Source organism: Pleurodeles waltl, chromosome 9 (genome assembly GCF_031143425.1).
Source record: "Pleurodeles waltl isolate 20211129_DDA chromosome 9, aPleWal1.hap1.20221129, whole genome shotgun sequence".
NCBI lineage: Eukaryota > Metazoa > Chordata > Amphibia > Caudata > Salamandridae > Pleurodeles > Pleurodeles waltl.
Genome location: NC_090448.1, coordinates 901,436,431 through 901,452,880, shown reverse-complemented (window position 1 = coordinate 901,452,880; position 16,450 = coordinate 901,436,431). Strand labels below are relative to the sequence as shown.

Here is a 16,450-nt window from a genome sequence, read left to right as displayed (position 1 = left end):
CCTCGGGGGAGCAGACCAGGGGGGTTTTGTAGAGCACTGGGGGGGGGACACAAGTAGGCACACAGTGTGTAAAGCAGGCGTCGGGTTTCGTATAGGTTTCAATGGAGGGACCTGGGGGTAACTCTAGCGGTGCAGGCGGGGGGGGGGTTGGTTCTCGGGAGAGCCACCACCTGGGCAGGGTAGAGGGTAGCCTGGGGGTCACTCCTGGGTCGAAGTTCAGTTCCTTCAAGTCCTGGGGGCTGCAGGTGCAGTGTTGGTTCCAGGCGTCGGGTCCCTTGTTACAAGCAGTCGCGGTCAGGGGGAGCATCTGGATTCTCTCTGCAGGCTTCGCTGTGGGGGCTCAGGCGGGTCGTCTCTGATTACTCACGGGCTCGTAGTCACCGGGAAGTCTTCCCTGAGGTGTTGGTTTTCTGCAGGTCAAGCCAGGGGCGTCGGGTGCAGAGTGTAGAGTCTCACGCTTCTGGCGGAAACGTGAAGTCTTTGGAAGTTGCTTCTTTGTTGCAAAGAAGTAGCTGGTTTTGAACAGGGCCGCTGTTCACAGGAGTTTCTTGGTCCTGTAGTCTAGGGCAGTCCTCTGAGGCTTTAGAGGTCGCTGGTCCCTGTCGGATGCGTCGCTGGAGCAGGTTTTCGAAGTTGGACACAAGCCGGTAGGGCTGGGGCCAAATCATTTGTCATCTTCCTCCTTCTCTGCGGGCTTGTAGGTCAGCAGTCCTCCTTCTTTCTTCAGGTTGCAGGAATCTGATTTCCTGGGATCTGGGGAGCCCCTAAATACTGAATTTAGGGGTGTGTTTAGGTCTGGGAGGGCAGTAGCCAATGGCTACTGTCCTTGAGGGTGGCTACACCCTCTTTGTGCCTCCTCCCTGTGGGTAGGTGGGCACATCCCTAATCCTATTGGGGGAATCCTCCAAACTCAAGATGGAGGATTTCTCAAGGTAGGGGTCACCTCAGCTCAGGACACCTTAGGGGCTGTCCTGACTCGTGGGTGACTCCTCCTTGTTTTTCTCATTATCTCCCCCAGCCTTACTGCCAAAAGTAGGGGCAGTGGCCGGAGGGGCGGGCATCTCCCCTAGCTGGATGCCCTGGGGTGCTGTAACAAAAGGGGTGAGCCTTTGAGGCTCACTGCCAGGTGTTACATTTCCTGCAGGGGGGGATGAGAAGCACCTCCACCCAGTACAGGCTTTGTTCCTGGCCACAGAGTGACAAAGGCACTCTCCCCATGTGGCCAGCAGCATGTCTGGTGTGTGGCAGGCCGGCAGGAACTAGTCAGCCTACACTAGAAGTCGGATTGGTATTCAGGGGGCATCTCTAAGATGCCCTCTGGGTGTATGTTACAATAAATTGCACACTGGCATCAGTGTGCACTTATTGTGCTGAGAAGTTTGATACCAAACTTCCCAGTTTTCAGTGTAGCCATTATGGAACTGTTGAGTTCGTGTTTGACAAACTCCCAGACCATATACACTTATGGCTACCCTGCACTTACAATGTCTAAGTTTTTGCCTAGACACTGTAGGGGCATAGTGCTCATGCACATATGCCCTCAACTGTGGTATAGTGCACCCTGCCTTAGGGCTGTAAGGCCTGCTAGAGGTTTCACTTACCTATGCCACAGGCAGTGTGAGGGTGGCATGGCACTCTGAGGGGAGAGCCATGTCGACTTAGTCATTCTCTCCCCACCAGCACACACAAGCTGTGAGGCAGTGTGCGTGTGCTGAGTGAGGGGTCCCTAGGGTGGCATAAGACATGCTGCAGCCCTTAGAGACCTTCCCTGGCATCAGGGCCCTTGGTACCAGGGGTACCAATTACAAGGGACTTAGCTGAGTGCCAGGGTTGTGCCAATTGAGGAGACAAAGGTACAGTTTAGGGAAGGAACACTGGTGCTGGGGCCTGGTTAGCAGGGTCCCAGCACACTTTCAAATCATAACTGAGCATCAGCAAAGGCAAAAAGTTAGGGGGTAACCATGCCAAGGAGGCATTTCCTCACACCCGACATTTCCACCAGCAATCAAATTGGCCCTTTGACCTATGGGAGTGTGGGAGGGTGAGTTGGGGGGCCTGCCTCTGTCTCTGACCTCTTTCATGCCTGGGACATTTTCACTTTTGAGAACTGTCAACAGGACTTCCATCTCCCTGACACAGAACTCTATCACTATACACAGTTAAAAAAACTGGGAACTGCATCCAGACATAAGAGAAGCGGCCACTAGAAAGCTAACCCCCATTGAACAATTTGTAAGATGAGCCAGCGGATCTCGGGGATGCACCTTGTTTATGTACTCTCTTTGGCTCTCTACCTTTACTTCACTGCAACCTCGCCACATGTGTCACATCTTTGCTGGTGGGTATGCGGGGTGCTGGGAGACTTCCATTATATTTATTGGGTCCGGCCAATAATCCGCCCATTCTGGTCTGAAATTCAGGCCCATAATCAAAGATATTCTGGGATATCCCATCCCAAACTCCCTGGCGTTTACTCACTAGATGTACACAACGACTCCCTTAAACACCGAACATCCAGTGACCAAGCAATAATGTGGATTTGCCTGGACGCCGTTAAACCTGTTAGCTGCTACATAGAAGGAAAAGGAGGCTCGCACAACTCTGGCAAGTGGTTACTGTGGAGGAAAGGATGGCCAACATTCTTCTACATAAACACAAAAACTTTGAATATACATGGGGCCCTTTGGTGGTAAGGCCTGCCGCTGTGTGCATGCCCCACATGTACCAAGGCGTTTCATCTCTTTCAAATTTTAGCGGGGTCTCCAAACTTACAAGCACAATATATGCCGAGCCCTGCACCACAGTTTTAAGGGATTTCTTGGGTGTGGGGTGTATGTGGGTTAAACAATTGTGAAATTTGAAATGATTGTGATGACAATGTACTGATAATTTCTAAGGCTACTTGTGGAGATACCAAACATTGGAAAGAAACTGTAATACCAGTTAAGCCTTTCTGTGGAAATGTAAAGTTGAAGAAAGTTACTACCATTGTCACATTTGTTTTTGTTCAGTGTAAAACTAATAAAGAAATGTTGACAAAATGGCAAACAAAAACATACTGATCCTTTCAAAACCAATGTACTAGGCGTCTTCTAGTTGCTTAATTTAGAAAAATCTGGGCTACCATTCACATCTTGCTGCAATAACTACCTATCTGTAGAATAGACAACACATCTCTTTATTCAAAATACCAGTCATTAAAGCCTTCATGGAGGAGCTCAAAAATCTTATTCCTCCACGGGTCTCACCTGTACCCAAATGGAACCTTAACATTGCTCTTCCATGACTGATGGGCCCTCCATTTGAGCCCCTGCATAAATACCCTCTTCACTTCCTCTCTTGGAAGGTGGCATTTTAGATTGCTCTTGCCTCACTCAGATGTGTTAGTGAGCTCTATGCTTCAACCTTAGAAAAATCTTTCTTCCTGCTCCATAAAGACAGGATGGTTCTCAGTACCAACCCCAAATTCCTTCCTAAAGTTGTCTCACACTTTCACCTCAACCAATCAATTTGGCATTTTTTTTCCTCACAACGGCTTCAGTTGCAGAGAGGGCTTTCCACACATCTGATGTTAGAAGGGCCCTTATATTCTACATTGATAGAACTAAAACTTTCAGGAAAACTAAACAACTATTGGCTGCTTTTTCCCCTCCCATAGAGGAAAGCCTATATATAAATCAGGCATAGCTAGATGGATAGTTAAGTACATTCACATGTGTTATGCTGAAGACTGCAGAACTCCTCCTAGAGCACAATCTACTAGGAAGAAAGGACCATCCCAGGATTATCTAGGTAACTTTCCAATAGCTTACGAATGTAAAGCAGCTACATGGTCTGCACCACACACCTTCACTAAAAATTGTGGTGTGGACGTTTTAGCACGCCAACAAGGCAATATAGGTCAGGCAGTGGTATGTACAATTTTCCAGGCAACTGCAACATATTATCCACCGCTTCTGAGGGGGTCTGCTTTATATTCTGTGCAAAGCATGTGTATCTACAGCCACACATGCCTCCAGAGGAATATATTACTTAACCTGTAAGCATCTGTGCGCAGCATATAGTGCTGTAGATGCACATGCACCCATCCTCCGCTCTGGACATCTGTGGTCGTTCCAGTTTTTTAAAACTTTATATTAACATGGACATCTCATTCCTTAAACATACTCTACACTCCATTATCATCTGCCTGCGAGAAAACAATCTAACAATGGAGTCAACACCCATGTGCATTATCACCAAGAGGAGGGAGTCCGTGTACCTCATGATTCAAAAGACTTCTTCAAAGAAAAAACAGTTGCACACATCCATCCCCAACACTAGATGGCAGGAGTATGCAAATTATGTGAATCTACAGCACTACAAGCTATGAGCAGATGTTCATAGGGTAAGTAACACATTTTCTTACCAGACTTTGCTTTAACCATTTGTAAGATTCCACCTGACAGTGTTGCATTATCTACACACCTATTTACTGTAACTATGACTGACCCTTTATTATATTATCACGGGTGTTCTGCATTTCCCTTTTTTTCGATAACGCTAGCACTTTGTATCCACACTCAGTGAAACCCTTCATATTGATATACACTCTAAAACTGTACTAAGACAAATTGGGCTCTCTAATGCCAACACCTATTTGCCACAGGTATGCCAGTTTATATTTTAATGTCTTGAATTCTGCAGTTTATCCTCTTACCTATTATGGTTTCTGTAGTGCTGGTCCAAAATCACAGCATTTATGTATATTTACTATAGTTTAAAAAATCATATTCTCTGACATTTTAATAACTCACAGAATTTCCAAGTGTGTTATTTTTAGAAGGCTACTAAGAACACCCATCTATTACAAATATCAACACGATTCCTAAAAGTGACAAAGCCTTCCTCTCCTTACTTATTCCCAGCTTCATTTTGCGCTGATTGCCTGTGCTTAAATGCGTGTTTCACTCCGAGTATTCATATACTATTGTTCTACCTACAAATGCATTTCATATGCTAAAGCAGTTGAATTTGACAGTATTAACTTCTCTTGCTTCTCTGACTGAAGTGAAAGACTGAAATTGAAACTTTTCTAACAATCTTCACCTGGTCAAATTGCTTGGATTTGCAGGAGAAGTACATTGTGTTTAGTAGTGAGTTATTTGGTATGTCACTTGAATTGGTTTATAAATGATTATGCATGTGTTGATGCCTCATTTTAGGACATTTATGTTCAGTCTCATCTGCTTGTTGTAAGAATACTACATTTCAGGGTTTCTTTACATCTTCATTGGCGCAAGAGCATTTTCCTTAGTGGCAACACTTGTTGCACTTTAGAACTATGTGGATTTTCTGCATGTCAGAAACCCAGCTATTTGGCTTGCTGTTACATTCTACATGGTCCCTGTGCTTCCTCAGCTGATTCCATCATTGTAGACAATGTTGTCGAACAATCTGGTTCCAACACTCCAATTTTACATTAGAGTTACTCATCCAAGTTGGTGGTCTTATGCATTGCACATGAGAGGACCTAATTAACATATAAGTTGGCTGAAAATGCATATTAGTAATTGCAACTTTGTATCTCACCCTGTCTAGATTCCTCACTTTCCTGTGTACACACGTTCTGGAGAAGTTACCATATCGATTGAGCTGAAAAAATCAGATTTCACATTGTCTTTACAACAACTTGAGCTAATTACCAGACTTCACCAATACATTTTCTCTCATATTCTTCGACTTGAGAAGCCTGCACTAGAATTCATACCTTCAGCAGCTGATTCAGCCTATTGTGTTCTACCTCTTAATGTTGGTAAGGCCATTTTAAATTATGTCTCTTGTGTCACAGATACTGCATGGCTTGAGGGTGACCCATTCTGCGCCACTGAAAAGATAATGGTTGTTGGGTGCTCAACAAGTAGTCCTGAAAAAGTGCACATTCCTAAAGAAATACATATAGAAGGGACTTGTCATACTTCTGATTGTTGTTAGGTGAACACATAAATTGTGTTGGAAAAGCCATACTTTATAAACCAAGAACAAATAAAAGTGAATGCGAAAAAGGAAAATTAAGGTTTCCCAAGTAATTACCAGTGACTGAAATTCATGCTTTCCATCCATCACTTTTTGTATACTGCAGAGTGTCACACTAAGTAGGAAGGGTGCCCTAATGTGGGTCTTGTGTACACTGTGCCACTGGAATCAAACTGTACCTACCTGATGAGCTCTTATGAGAGCAAATCTCTCCTGGATTGCTTATCTTCTGGTTCTGGGAGGTCCTGGCCTAGCAGTTCTGGCTAGATTGTTTCCTTTGGACCAGGTACAGGATGGGATTGAATATTGTTGGAACCCAACTGAGGTGGCATGTTTTCCAAATAACGATGACCAGGGTTGCAGCCCTTAGTAATTACCAGTGGCTGAGATTAATTCAAGCATTCCACTAATCACTGTTTTGTATACTTAACATGTAAAGTCTTGTCAAACCTAGACTGCTTTTTTATTTGTTTGAGTCTAAAAACTGTTCCTAATCATGGTTCCTTGCTCTTTAACCTTTAACCAGTCCTGAGTTACACCACATTATAGTTATTTGTCGTTCCACAACTGTGAATCCCACATTGCTGTCACTGCCAGGTATCAGCTCATGTCTTGCAGCAGACTCGAGATGTGCCTTGTAGAAAAGAAGAAAAAAAAACTTTCAGTGGGCAGAATTTGTCAATTTATTTGTGTTATGCCCTTTTCAGTATTAAGCACCAACCAAAAATCAGGCAACCCTGCATAACCAACAAACACCCATTATAGAGCTTTTGCTGGGGGCAATCTTGCAAGATCCCTGTAAGAAACTGGCTCTTTATGTAGTATACCAATAACTAGATACATCGTGTAAAGAGTGCCAGGGTTCCCCAATTAGTGGATAGGGCTTGCTATGCAATCCCAAAGTGCTCTATTTGGAGGACGTGTGGTTGAGCAGCTTTAGACTTTACACAGAGGAGTGCAAGACATTAACAAATACACACGATGGTCAATAAATGAGACACGTGACTCAAAAAGGAGATCCACACCAATTTATAAAAATAGCAAGTATCTTTATCTATGTTTAGGCATTAGAGAAAAATTGTTCAGGTAAGAATGTTTTAAAATATAAATTGTTTTCACATTCAAAAGTGGACACAGTGCAGTTTCTGAGTTCTGCAATGTTATACTAAAGTTCTGCAAACAGGTAGAGCAGGTTTTGTTTGATTCCCCCTCCCCCCACAAAAGCAAAGGCTCTCACCTTAGGGGGGTCAGACTTATGTCTGTTGGTGGCAGGCTGGCTCCAGCTTGTCATTGAGCACCCACAGAACTAGTAGTTTTTCAGGAGACACCTCTAAGGTGCCCTCTGTGTGCCTGTATTGATACATCCAACACTGGAATCAGTGTGGGCTTATTAATATGAAATGTTTGATACCAAACATCCCTATCTTCAGTGAAGCCATTATGTAGCTCGGGAACTCGTAATGACCTGTGTACAGCACATGTACTTAAAATGGCTTCTCTGTCCACTTACTATGTCTGAGAATTGACAGACATAGGGGCATATTGCTCATACAGGTACGCCCTCCCCTGTAATATAATGCACCCTGTCTTCAGGACTGGAAGGCCTGGAGGAGGGATGACTTGCATTTATTGCATGTATTGTAAAGGGGACAGGTGCCATGTTGTGTTTTCATTTTAGTTCTGCACCAAGACAGGCAGCTTGTGAAAGCAGCACTGTGTGCACTTAGACGGAGGGTCCCTGAGGGTGGCATACTTCATGCTGCATTCCTCCGGTCCCTTCCTTTAGTACCCCATGCCATATGTACCAGGGTTACCATTCACTAGGGACTTATAGTGGTAGCTAAAGGTGTGCCAATTGAGAAAACGACTGTGCAGTGTTGGGGGAAAGAGATCTGGCCCTGTGGACCTGTTGAGCAGGGACCCAGTGCACTTTCAGTCGGAATTGCACCAGAAACCAGGCAAATAGATGCAGTGGGATGACCATGTCAAAAGAGGCACTTTACTACAGGTATCTATTACGGAAACCTCCCAGTCTGCCCCTTAGGCGGGGCAGAAAGACTGTATTGCTCTTGGTGGAAGGAGGAGCACTGACTTCTACCCAAGGGACCACCCTCCTGCCAGAAAAAAAAAAAACCCTAGTGTCTATTGGGTTTTCTACACCTTCTGCCCATGGGGGGGTGTTTGGGAGAGTGTAGGAAGGCACTCTTTTTGGCATGGTTAGTGAAGGAAAGTGCCCCTTTTGGCATGGTCACACCCACGTTTTGCCTGATATCTGATGCTAACTTAACTGAGTGTGCGCTCTGCTAACCAGGCCCTAGCACCTGTGTTCTTTCCTTAAACTGCACCATTGCTTCCACAGTTGGCACACCGCTAAGTCCCTTGTAAAAGATACCAGTGGTACCAAGGACCCTGTGATCTGGGAGAGTCCCTAAGGGCTGCAGCAGGTATAATGCCACACTAAGGGACCCCTCACCAAACACATGCACACTGCCACTGCTGATTGTGTGTGTTGGTGGGTAGAAAAAGGTAAATTCGACACAACATCCCTCCCTGTGTGCCATGCCTCCAATACACTGCCTGTGGCATAAATAAGTCACCCCTCTAGCAGGCCTTACAGCCCTAAGGCAGGGTTCACTACACCACAAGTCAGGGCATAGCTTCATGAGCAATATGCCCCTATGGTGCCTAAGTCCATTCTTAGACCCTGTGAGTGCAGTATAGCGATACTGCACTCACTGAGTACATTGGCAGGAGTTTGTCATTTCGGACTCCACAGCTCCATGATGGCTTAATTGAAGACTGGGAACTTATGAGAGGAAAACAGAGTCAGCAAGCAGGAAGTGTACAGCATCTTGCAAGATCAGTCTCCAGGTCTTAAGGTGAGTAGTGGCAATGGTCCATAGTAGCACCCACAGTATAAACTCAGCAGCACGGGGTAGCTGGGTGCAGGGTGTGAAACAGAGTGGGGTGCCCAATGTGTTCATATGGAGATTGAACCTGTGAAAAGGGGGCTGCAGGTTAGGACTGGACGTCCTGTTTGGGTGAGTGACCAAGTGGGCTCAGGTCTAGGGATGCTAGAGGGAGACACCACGTCTTCTCCTTGGTCTGGGGCACCTGGGAGCAGAGGATTCTTGGACCGCCGTGGCTTGCACACTGGAGGGGGGCCCGCAGAACCAGCTACAGGCATTAACTGGGGGGCCAGTACTGGTGAACCAACAAGTGGACTCAAGTCTCACAAGCTTGGAGGGTGTGGCGTCACCTGTGGTCCTCTTTTTCTCAGTCCGCGGGGTTCAGGTGCAGAGGTGCCGTGGACCATCAGGATTTCCGGCAGTCATGGTTGAGGGTGGTCTGCACAAAGAGGCTGCAGGTGTCGGTGTGAAGGTTGCTGTGGGTAAGCCCACAATGGACTTCGGTGCTGGAGAGGCGAAGGACCCAATTGGCACCATTGGACCACTTCAACACAGGCTGTGATACCTGGGTGCAGTGATGCTGTCCCGCGGTGGTTTTGGTGGTACAGAGTCCTCTTCAGCGGTTCTTGGGTGCCTGCAAGAATGTAGTAGACCAGCTCTACTACTCCACAGGAGTTCCTTGTGATGGAGTTAACCCTGGCAGTCTTTCCAGGCTTTTGGAAGTTTCGACAGCTGGAGGATGGGGCGTCTAAAGAGAAGATTAAGGTGATATGTAGTGTCACGATCAGTAGCCTTTGTGATGTCATCTGTTGCGATGTATTTGAGATGCCATTTATTGTTTGCATGATGGAGGTGGAAACACTAGTTTACTCACATAACTGGTCTCTCCCTCTGCCCAATCTTCTATGCACAGGCCTTTGCTTTGGCCTGGCTTCCAAACCTCTCCTTCCACACCCTCACAGTGCACAGGCTTTGGCCATCAAGTCAACCACCATTCTGCTTTATAACTGACATGCATGCATTCAGCTGTTTCTAGCCAGCTCTCGTTGCAAACCTTATGTGAGCCCTGTGCAAATGAATCCGCTACATATGACACACTGAGTGCAGGACCGGTCCAGCAGCCAGCCCGTTTTTCTTACCTCTGTGGCAAGGAATTAGCTGTGGACACCATTTGGCCATGCACATTAGTGACTGAATTATGGGCCTTGCCATGAACGTTGCTTGCCCCAGCGCTCTCCAGTCCATTGAACCTGCTTTATACATCATTTGGCCATGCACTATGGGCTCTGCATGCATGCCACAGTCCCAGGTTCCATAGTTTTATGGTGCATAGTTGTACAATGATTTTATTGGTTGTTCTAATTTATTTTCTAGGATTTAGATAAAAAGGATCATGGGGATGCCTTCCCCCAACTCTTCAACTCCCCCGAGACTTTTTTGAGGACCTTGGCTTTGATGCCCGGCATCTTTGTGTGGCAGCTGCATTGGATGTGTTCATAGGGTTACTTTGAATTTTCTGTAGTGTGTTCTTTAGTTTGACCGTAGAGCACAAGTGTAGAGGCAAGGCGAGTGCCAGTGATTTCCCTCATTTCCGTTGCTGTAACGTTTTCATTCAGATGTGTCGATTTTGTTTAGAATATTTGTGTAATTACATTTGCTTGTGATGATTTTGATTAGTTGTTTTAAAAAGATTTTTTCTCTTCTTGGTAGTTAGGATTTTTGTTACCTGAATTTCAAAAGATTTATACCTGTTTATCAACTTTTCTGTGATAGAAGGTCATATCCTCATGAATTCTGTTCTTCCCGTTAACCTCTTGTTACACATATGGCTAGAAATGCTTTAAAATTGGCTGTTGATCTCTTTCTCACCCTACTCGGTCAAAGGAAAATTCTACAAGGTTTAGCTGTTCTCTTTCCCACCTCCTCAGCACTGAATGTAATTACTTCATATGGGCATTAAACACATTCTGTTGAGCTTAATGGGACATTGAATTTTTATAATTCTCCATATAAAGATTTTTTCTTTATTAGCATTCTTTAACACTTCAGAAACATTTATCAAGTTGTGATGATGATATCATTTTCTGAGGGTAGTAATTCGCTTTAGCAACAATTTGTGTTGTGAGTTCTCTTTAAGCAATTGACTAACTCCCTATCTTTGCTGAAGTTTGATTTCTCCCACTTAGTTGACACTCATTTTACTTTTGATGGTTCTCAATTGGACAAAGTACCGATTTTGAGGATTTATGAGTTTTTGTGGAACATATTGATAAGGTGAAAACGTGTTTTAAGTTCTAAAATGTATGATACATTTGCCTTTCATTTGGTCTCACAGTTATTTTCTTTTGGATGATTAATTTGCAATGAGAACAGTGAGTGATTTGTTGTGGTTTGTTATTGAAGTTGTTGATTAAAAACAGAAAAACTTGGCACGGTGCAGAGACAAATAAAAAATGTGACCCATAAAGTGGTTTGCAATGCTCTTCCGTAGTTTAAATCCTGAAGTCATGATGCTATCTTTGTTTATTTACAATCTGCTCAGGTGTTATCTCTCATGATCAACGTATGTCAGTTATAAATTCCAGATTAGCTATTCTATGTGTGGTCAACAAAGATGGGGTTATCTGGGCTTAAATTCAGTCTTGGCAATTATAGCTACGCCTGTGTTGTCAAATAGAATGTTCTCTTTAGTGAATGATGTCCTTTGGTAAAGATTGGTTAACATCTGTATTATAATGATACTTAAGCCAGGTTTCTGATACCACTAAGCATTATATGTTGCCCAAGGAATGTCCTTTTGTCACCACCAGTTGTGGCCACGTTGATGACGGTTGCACCCTCCTCCAAGTTGGGGTGCTCATCTGAAGGAGATGGAGTTCAAAGGCCTCTAATCTTCAGAGGAGCAGGTATTGCAGATCATTTTGGTGGAACTAAGGTAGATTTGCCTAGCGATTAAGACTTCCCTCCCTTCCCTTCAGCAGTAGGGTCTCACCCTTTCTGTTATGAATGGGTTAGTCTCTGGGCTTGTGTGCCTCAGAATGGGGCTTGGCTAGTTGCAAACCATCTGGCTAGCTCTCTGAATATCAGGGCTAACCATCCGAGTCAGTCACCTTGCCGCCCACGAGTGGCTGCTTCATACAGAGGTGTTTCAATCCATGGTTGCCCTCTGGGGCACACCTCAAGTGTATCTTTTTGCCCTCTCATCAGTGCCCATTGCTCATTGTTCTGTGCCCTCCAGTATGCATTGGTGGGAACCATAGATGTTGCTTTTCAATTAAAGTAGAATTCGTTATGAGTTTCCTCCTCAAACCCTGGATTCCTCGGATTCTGAGAAAGAATTGCTTGGGTCAAGCGCAGGTTATCTTCATTGTATCAGGCTGGCCAAGAATGGTGTGGTACTCAGACCCATCACAACTCTCTCTTCACGCCGCCTGCTTTGCCTTCCACTCTGCACAGGAGAGATGGTGCACTCAGAGGGGCAGGTTCTTCACCCCAACCTCCAGAGGTACTCCTTCCAGTTGCCACCAGAGGTGGTTGAGGTGATCCTGTATGCTAGGCATTCCTCTATAAAGTTTTCTATTTTGTGAGCTGAAATATGTTTTTTGCACGGCGTGCTGAGCAAGATGTGGACTGACCTTTCTGAAGTGCTCAGATTTGAGCTCTTGCTGGCCTTTGATAGTTTTGCAATTAGTACTGTAAAGGTGTACATGGCAGCAGTGTTGTTGTTCACCTGCCTCCCAGATTAGCCATCCCTCTTTAAGACAACAATAGCGTTAGATATCTGAAGGGACTGGTAAATTTGTGTTTGCAGCATTTGTGGCTGTAGCTACACAGGCTCTGCATACACCTGCCATCGAGTGTTTGGGTTGGACATTTGCAGGTTGTCTTTCTTCGAAGAAATCTTTCCAGTCACAAGGTCTTGGTGACTCTTCCTCTGGTTGTCGATGCACACGGGCACCAGCTTCATTGTTAGATTGTTTTTCTCCAGCATCGGGTTCGGATGTGATTCAACATGCTCTTGGTCTCTACAAGTTTGTCGGTTCTTGCTGCAGCCTCGGAGTCCATTGCCTTCCATCCCATCGCGAAAAGGCTTATTTCACACGTTTTCTTCTAACTGCTATGATTCCATTTCTCAAGTCCTTCGTCACTGAGCAACCTGATCCCTCGGGCCTCCGGACGACTACATGCTCTAGTCTACCCTTCGAAGAATGAAGGCACACAGAGTAATGAAATGCACACCCTTCAAGAGCTGCTCCCAGTGTCACTCCAAATACCCCTAGGCCAACCTCCACGCTGTCTGCAGTTTTTGCCTCTCGACATAGCATAAGAGCCTCTGTGACTGTTCTTTGGTGTTTCGTATCAAGGAGACTCTGTCAGCGCGGATCCATATGGTGGGCCCACACCAGGACGACACAATCCTCTTCAGGAATGAAACATTTTAGGAGAGGCTGATCAGCTCAGCACTAAAGAAGATAAGAAAGCAGTAGGTGAGCAGCCCAACTTTTGACAGAGCAGCCCAGTCCAGTATTCATCAGCTCCAGCATCGCAGGGGAGGAGGAGCGCTTGGATAAGAAATAGGCATCCAAGGATGCTCCGTCCATCTCTATTGGCTCCAGTCCAAGCTTGAAGATACGCTAAACCCACTAAAAGCTCAGAAGCAGCTCCTCGATGAATCTGAGAATAGGGCCTCTTGATGAATCTGAGAATAGGGCCTCTTGATGAAGGGTGTAGAGCCCTGTGCCAGAGCCTCCAACACCTTTGGGTGCACCATCGTGTCAGTGAGCTGGTTGAGACACAGAAGCAAGGCCTCTGTGCTGAGAAAAGCCTATTCCCGGGACATGGGCCATTGACCAGTCATGAGTCTTAGAGCACTATGTCCAGTACCTTCCCATGATCAAGGGAATTAATAAGTTGACCCATGACATTTTCAAGGCCCATTGGTCGCCTAGGTAGTTATTATTGCTAGGAAGAAGGCAGCAGCTGAGGTCACTGGGAACACTTCACATCCTAGCAAGGAGAGCAAGTGTACAGGTGCTGCGGGCAAGAGTGTGGGAGTAGGAGTGGCTTATATCCGATCCAATTGACCTCCTTTTTAAATACGGAACCCACTGAGAGGAGATGATGGGGCTCCATGAAGCACCACTTAGACCAGTATCGCAAAAGGGCGATGTAGCATGTTTTGGAAGTTAAGGCCGTTTCTAAAGCATCCATCAGGTGTGTTTTTGATGCAGCAGATAAAATGGCCAGGCAAGTGAACACCTTGGTCATACTTTGGCGTCACTCATGGCTTCGTGTGTCTGGGTTCAAGCCAGGGGTGCAAAAGCAACTTGTTAACCTGCTTCTCGTTGGGGAACACCTGTTCTGACTGCAGAATGACACCTTGCTTAAAAAGATTAAGAAAGGCACGGACAGCCCTCATCCTGGAACAGTTCATGCTGTTACAAGAGGAGGTTCAGGCAGGCCTGTCCAAAGGAGGCATACAACTACTTTCCCAGCAGCACCTGGGCAAAGGTGTCTACTCCTTGTGCTTCCTCATTCCCAAGAAGGACGGGTCTCGCAGACTAATCCTCAGTCTCTATTCTCACAATAGATACATCCTATGAGAACATTTCCACTTGGTCACCCTACAGTATGTCATCCCCCTGCTGCGGCAAGGCAACTTCACGGCCACCTGGGGCCAGAATGGCGCTTACTTTAACATCTCGATTTATCCAGCATCAGCGATACCTCCACGTCATGTTAAGTGGTCAACACTCTGCACACCATGGTTCCAAATTTCTTCTACAAGTGCTTAGCGGTGGTAGCCACTCACCTCAAGAGGGAAGAAATTAATGTCTTCCCTTACCCAGACGACTGGCTAATCAAGAGTGCAAGCAGACAGGGATGTTTGGTTCACACCCATGCTGCGGTCTTCCTCCCACACAGCCTAGGGTTCACTGTAAATGCCACAAAGTTTCACATAGAACCCCTTCGAGTTCAGCCCTTTCTAAGGGCAGTCCTCAGCTCAGACTTTGAGCAAGGCTTTCCACATCTCCTAGGGAGTGCAAGAATTCCAACAGCTGCTGCCTCTCTTTCAGCCGCTCTGTCAATTTTGTTCAACCAGTTATGCACCTTCTAGGAATGATACCCTGATGCACTGCCAAATAGTGCCCCACTCCAGATTTCATGTACACCTAATGGTTATGTTAGAAATGGCTTTACTTTCCTCGTGCATCTTCAGGAGTGCCTCAAGCCAGTGATTTTAAGCGAAGGGTCAGATGAGGGATCTAATGTTGATAAGGGCTCAAGATGCGCTGCTCATGGGTGAGTAAAGCAGTGTCAGCGGTCGCTCTTCTGGGGTTGAGGTAATTACAAGGTCACAAGGCAGCACCAAACTTAGACCCTCAGCAGCACAGTGGCGGCCGGGTACAGAGTGCCAACGCAGTGTTGGGCACCCAATGTTAACCAATGAAGACTGGGGATAACCAAAGATGCTCTTCTCACAGATGAGTAAAGCTGTGTCAGGGGTCGATCTCCAGGGATAAAGGTAAGCAGAAGGGGGGGGGAGGGGGGCACAAAGTGCACCAAACTTACACCCTCAGCAGCACAGCCGTGGCCGGGTTGCAGTGTGCCAGCACAGCATCATGCACCAAATGCAAGTCAATGGGGGAGATGAGTTTTGGAAAAAGGCTGCAGGATCAGGCCAGGAGGCTGAAGGAAGAAAACACACAGCTGCCCAGGCAAGTTCTGATGCTAGGGGACATAGGGACACCAGTGGCCCAGTTCCCCAAGTCCCCGGGGCTCCGGGTGCAGGGGTATCTTTTTGGCGTCAGGGACAGCTTACCAGGCAGGTCACAGTTAGGGGAGTCTTTGGGTAGTGGCTGCAATCTTTGAGGCAGAGTCCATCAAGTGTCAGCCCATAGTGGAATCGCTGGGGGACCGTCACAAGACCGGTGGGCAACTTGGACTCAGGGCGTCAGGTGCAGAAGTGGGACCAGAGGCAGTTTTGCGGTTCCACAAGGCAGAGTTCTTTTGTTTTAAAGTGGGTTTCTTCTTGAACACGTCCTCTGTTTTCAGGAGATCTTGATCTTTTTTTAAGGCAGGCAGCCCTTTCAAAGTTTTGGAGGTTGCTGGGCAGCAGGATCGGTAATGGCTGCGGATAGGCCGGTAGGGCTCAGGCCAAGTGAGCTGGGGTCTGTTGTCTTCTCTTCTGGTGCAACTCTGTAGTGTCCCGCTCTTCTTAGGTTATCAGGAGTCTGATTTCTAGGGTTCAGGGGTGCCCCCTAAACACTTAACCTAGGGGCGTTACTGGGATTGCCAGGCAATAAGTCTGGTGAGCACCTATGGTGTTATCACCTTATACCAGGTCCAGCTATCCCCTATTAGTGAAATTTAGACAGTGTCTAGGAAGCCAGGGCTCTCTAATGGTAGCTGTGGATGAGCAGCCAGGACTCATCTAGGAGACATGCAAAGCTTATGCAATACCACTATGGTCACTCACCACTATCACACATGAAAGAACCACACAGTGTTACAAAAATAAAGGT

General features: G+C 46.2%; 1 protein-coding gene across 3 annotated transcripts in view; it reads left to right on the top strand.

Annotated features, from left to right (window-relative positions):
• Nucleotides 1–16,450, top strand: part of DICER1 (dicer 1, ribonuclease III) — an 848,581-nt gene that overhangs the window by 495,257 nt on the left and 336,874 nt on the right. For all 3 annotated transcript variants that reach the window (XM_069208246.1, XM_069208245.1, XM_069208247.1), the window contains one exon: nt 5,581–5,794. In XM_069208246.1, coding sequence (XP_069064347.1) covers nt 5,581–5,794 — 214 coding nt within the window. The remainder of the gene's footprint in view (nt 1–5,580; nt 5,795–16,450) is intronic.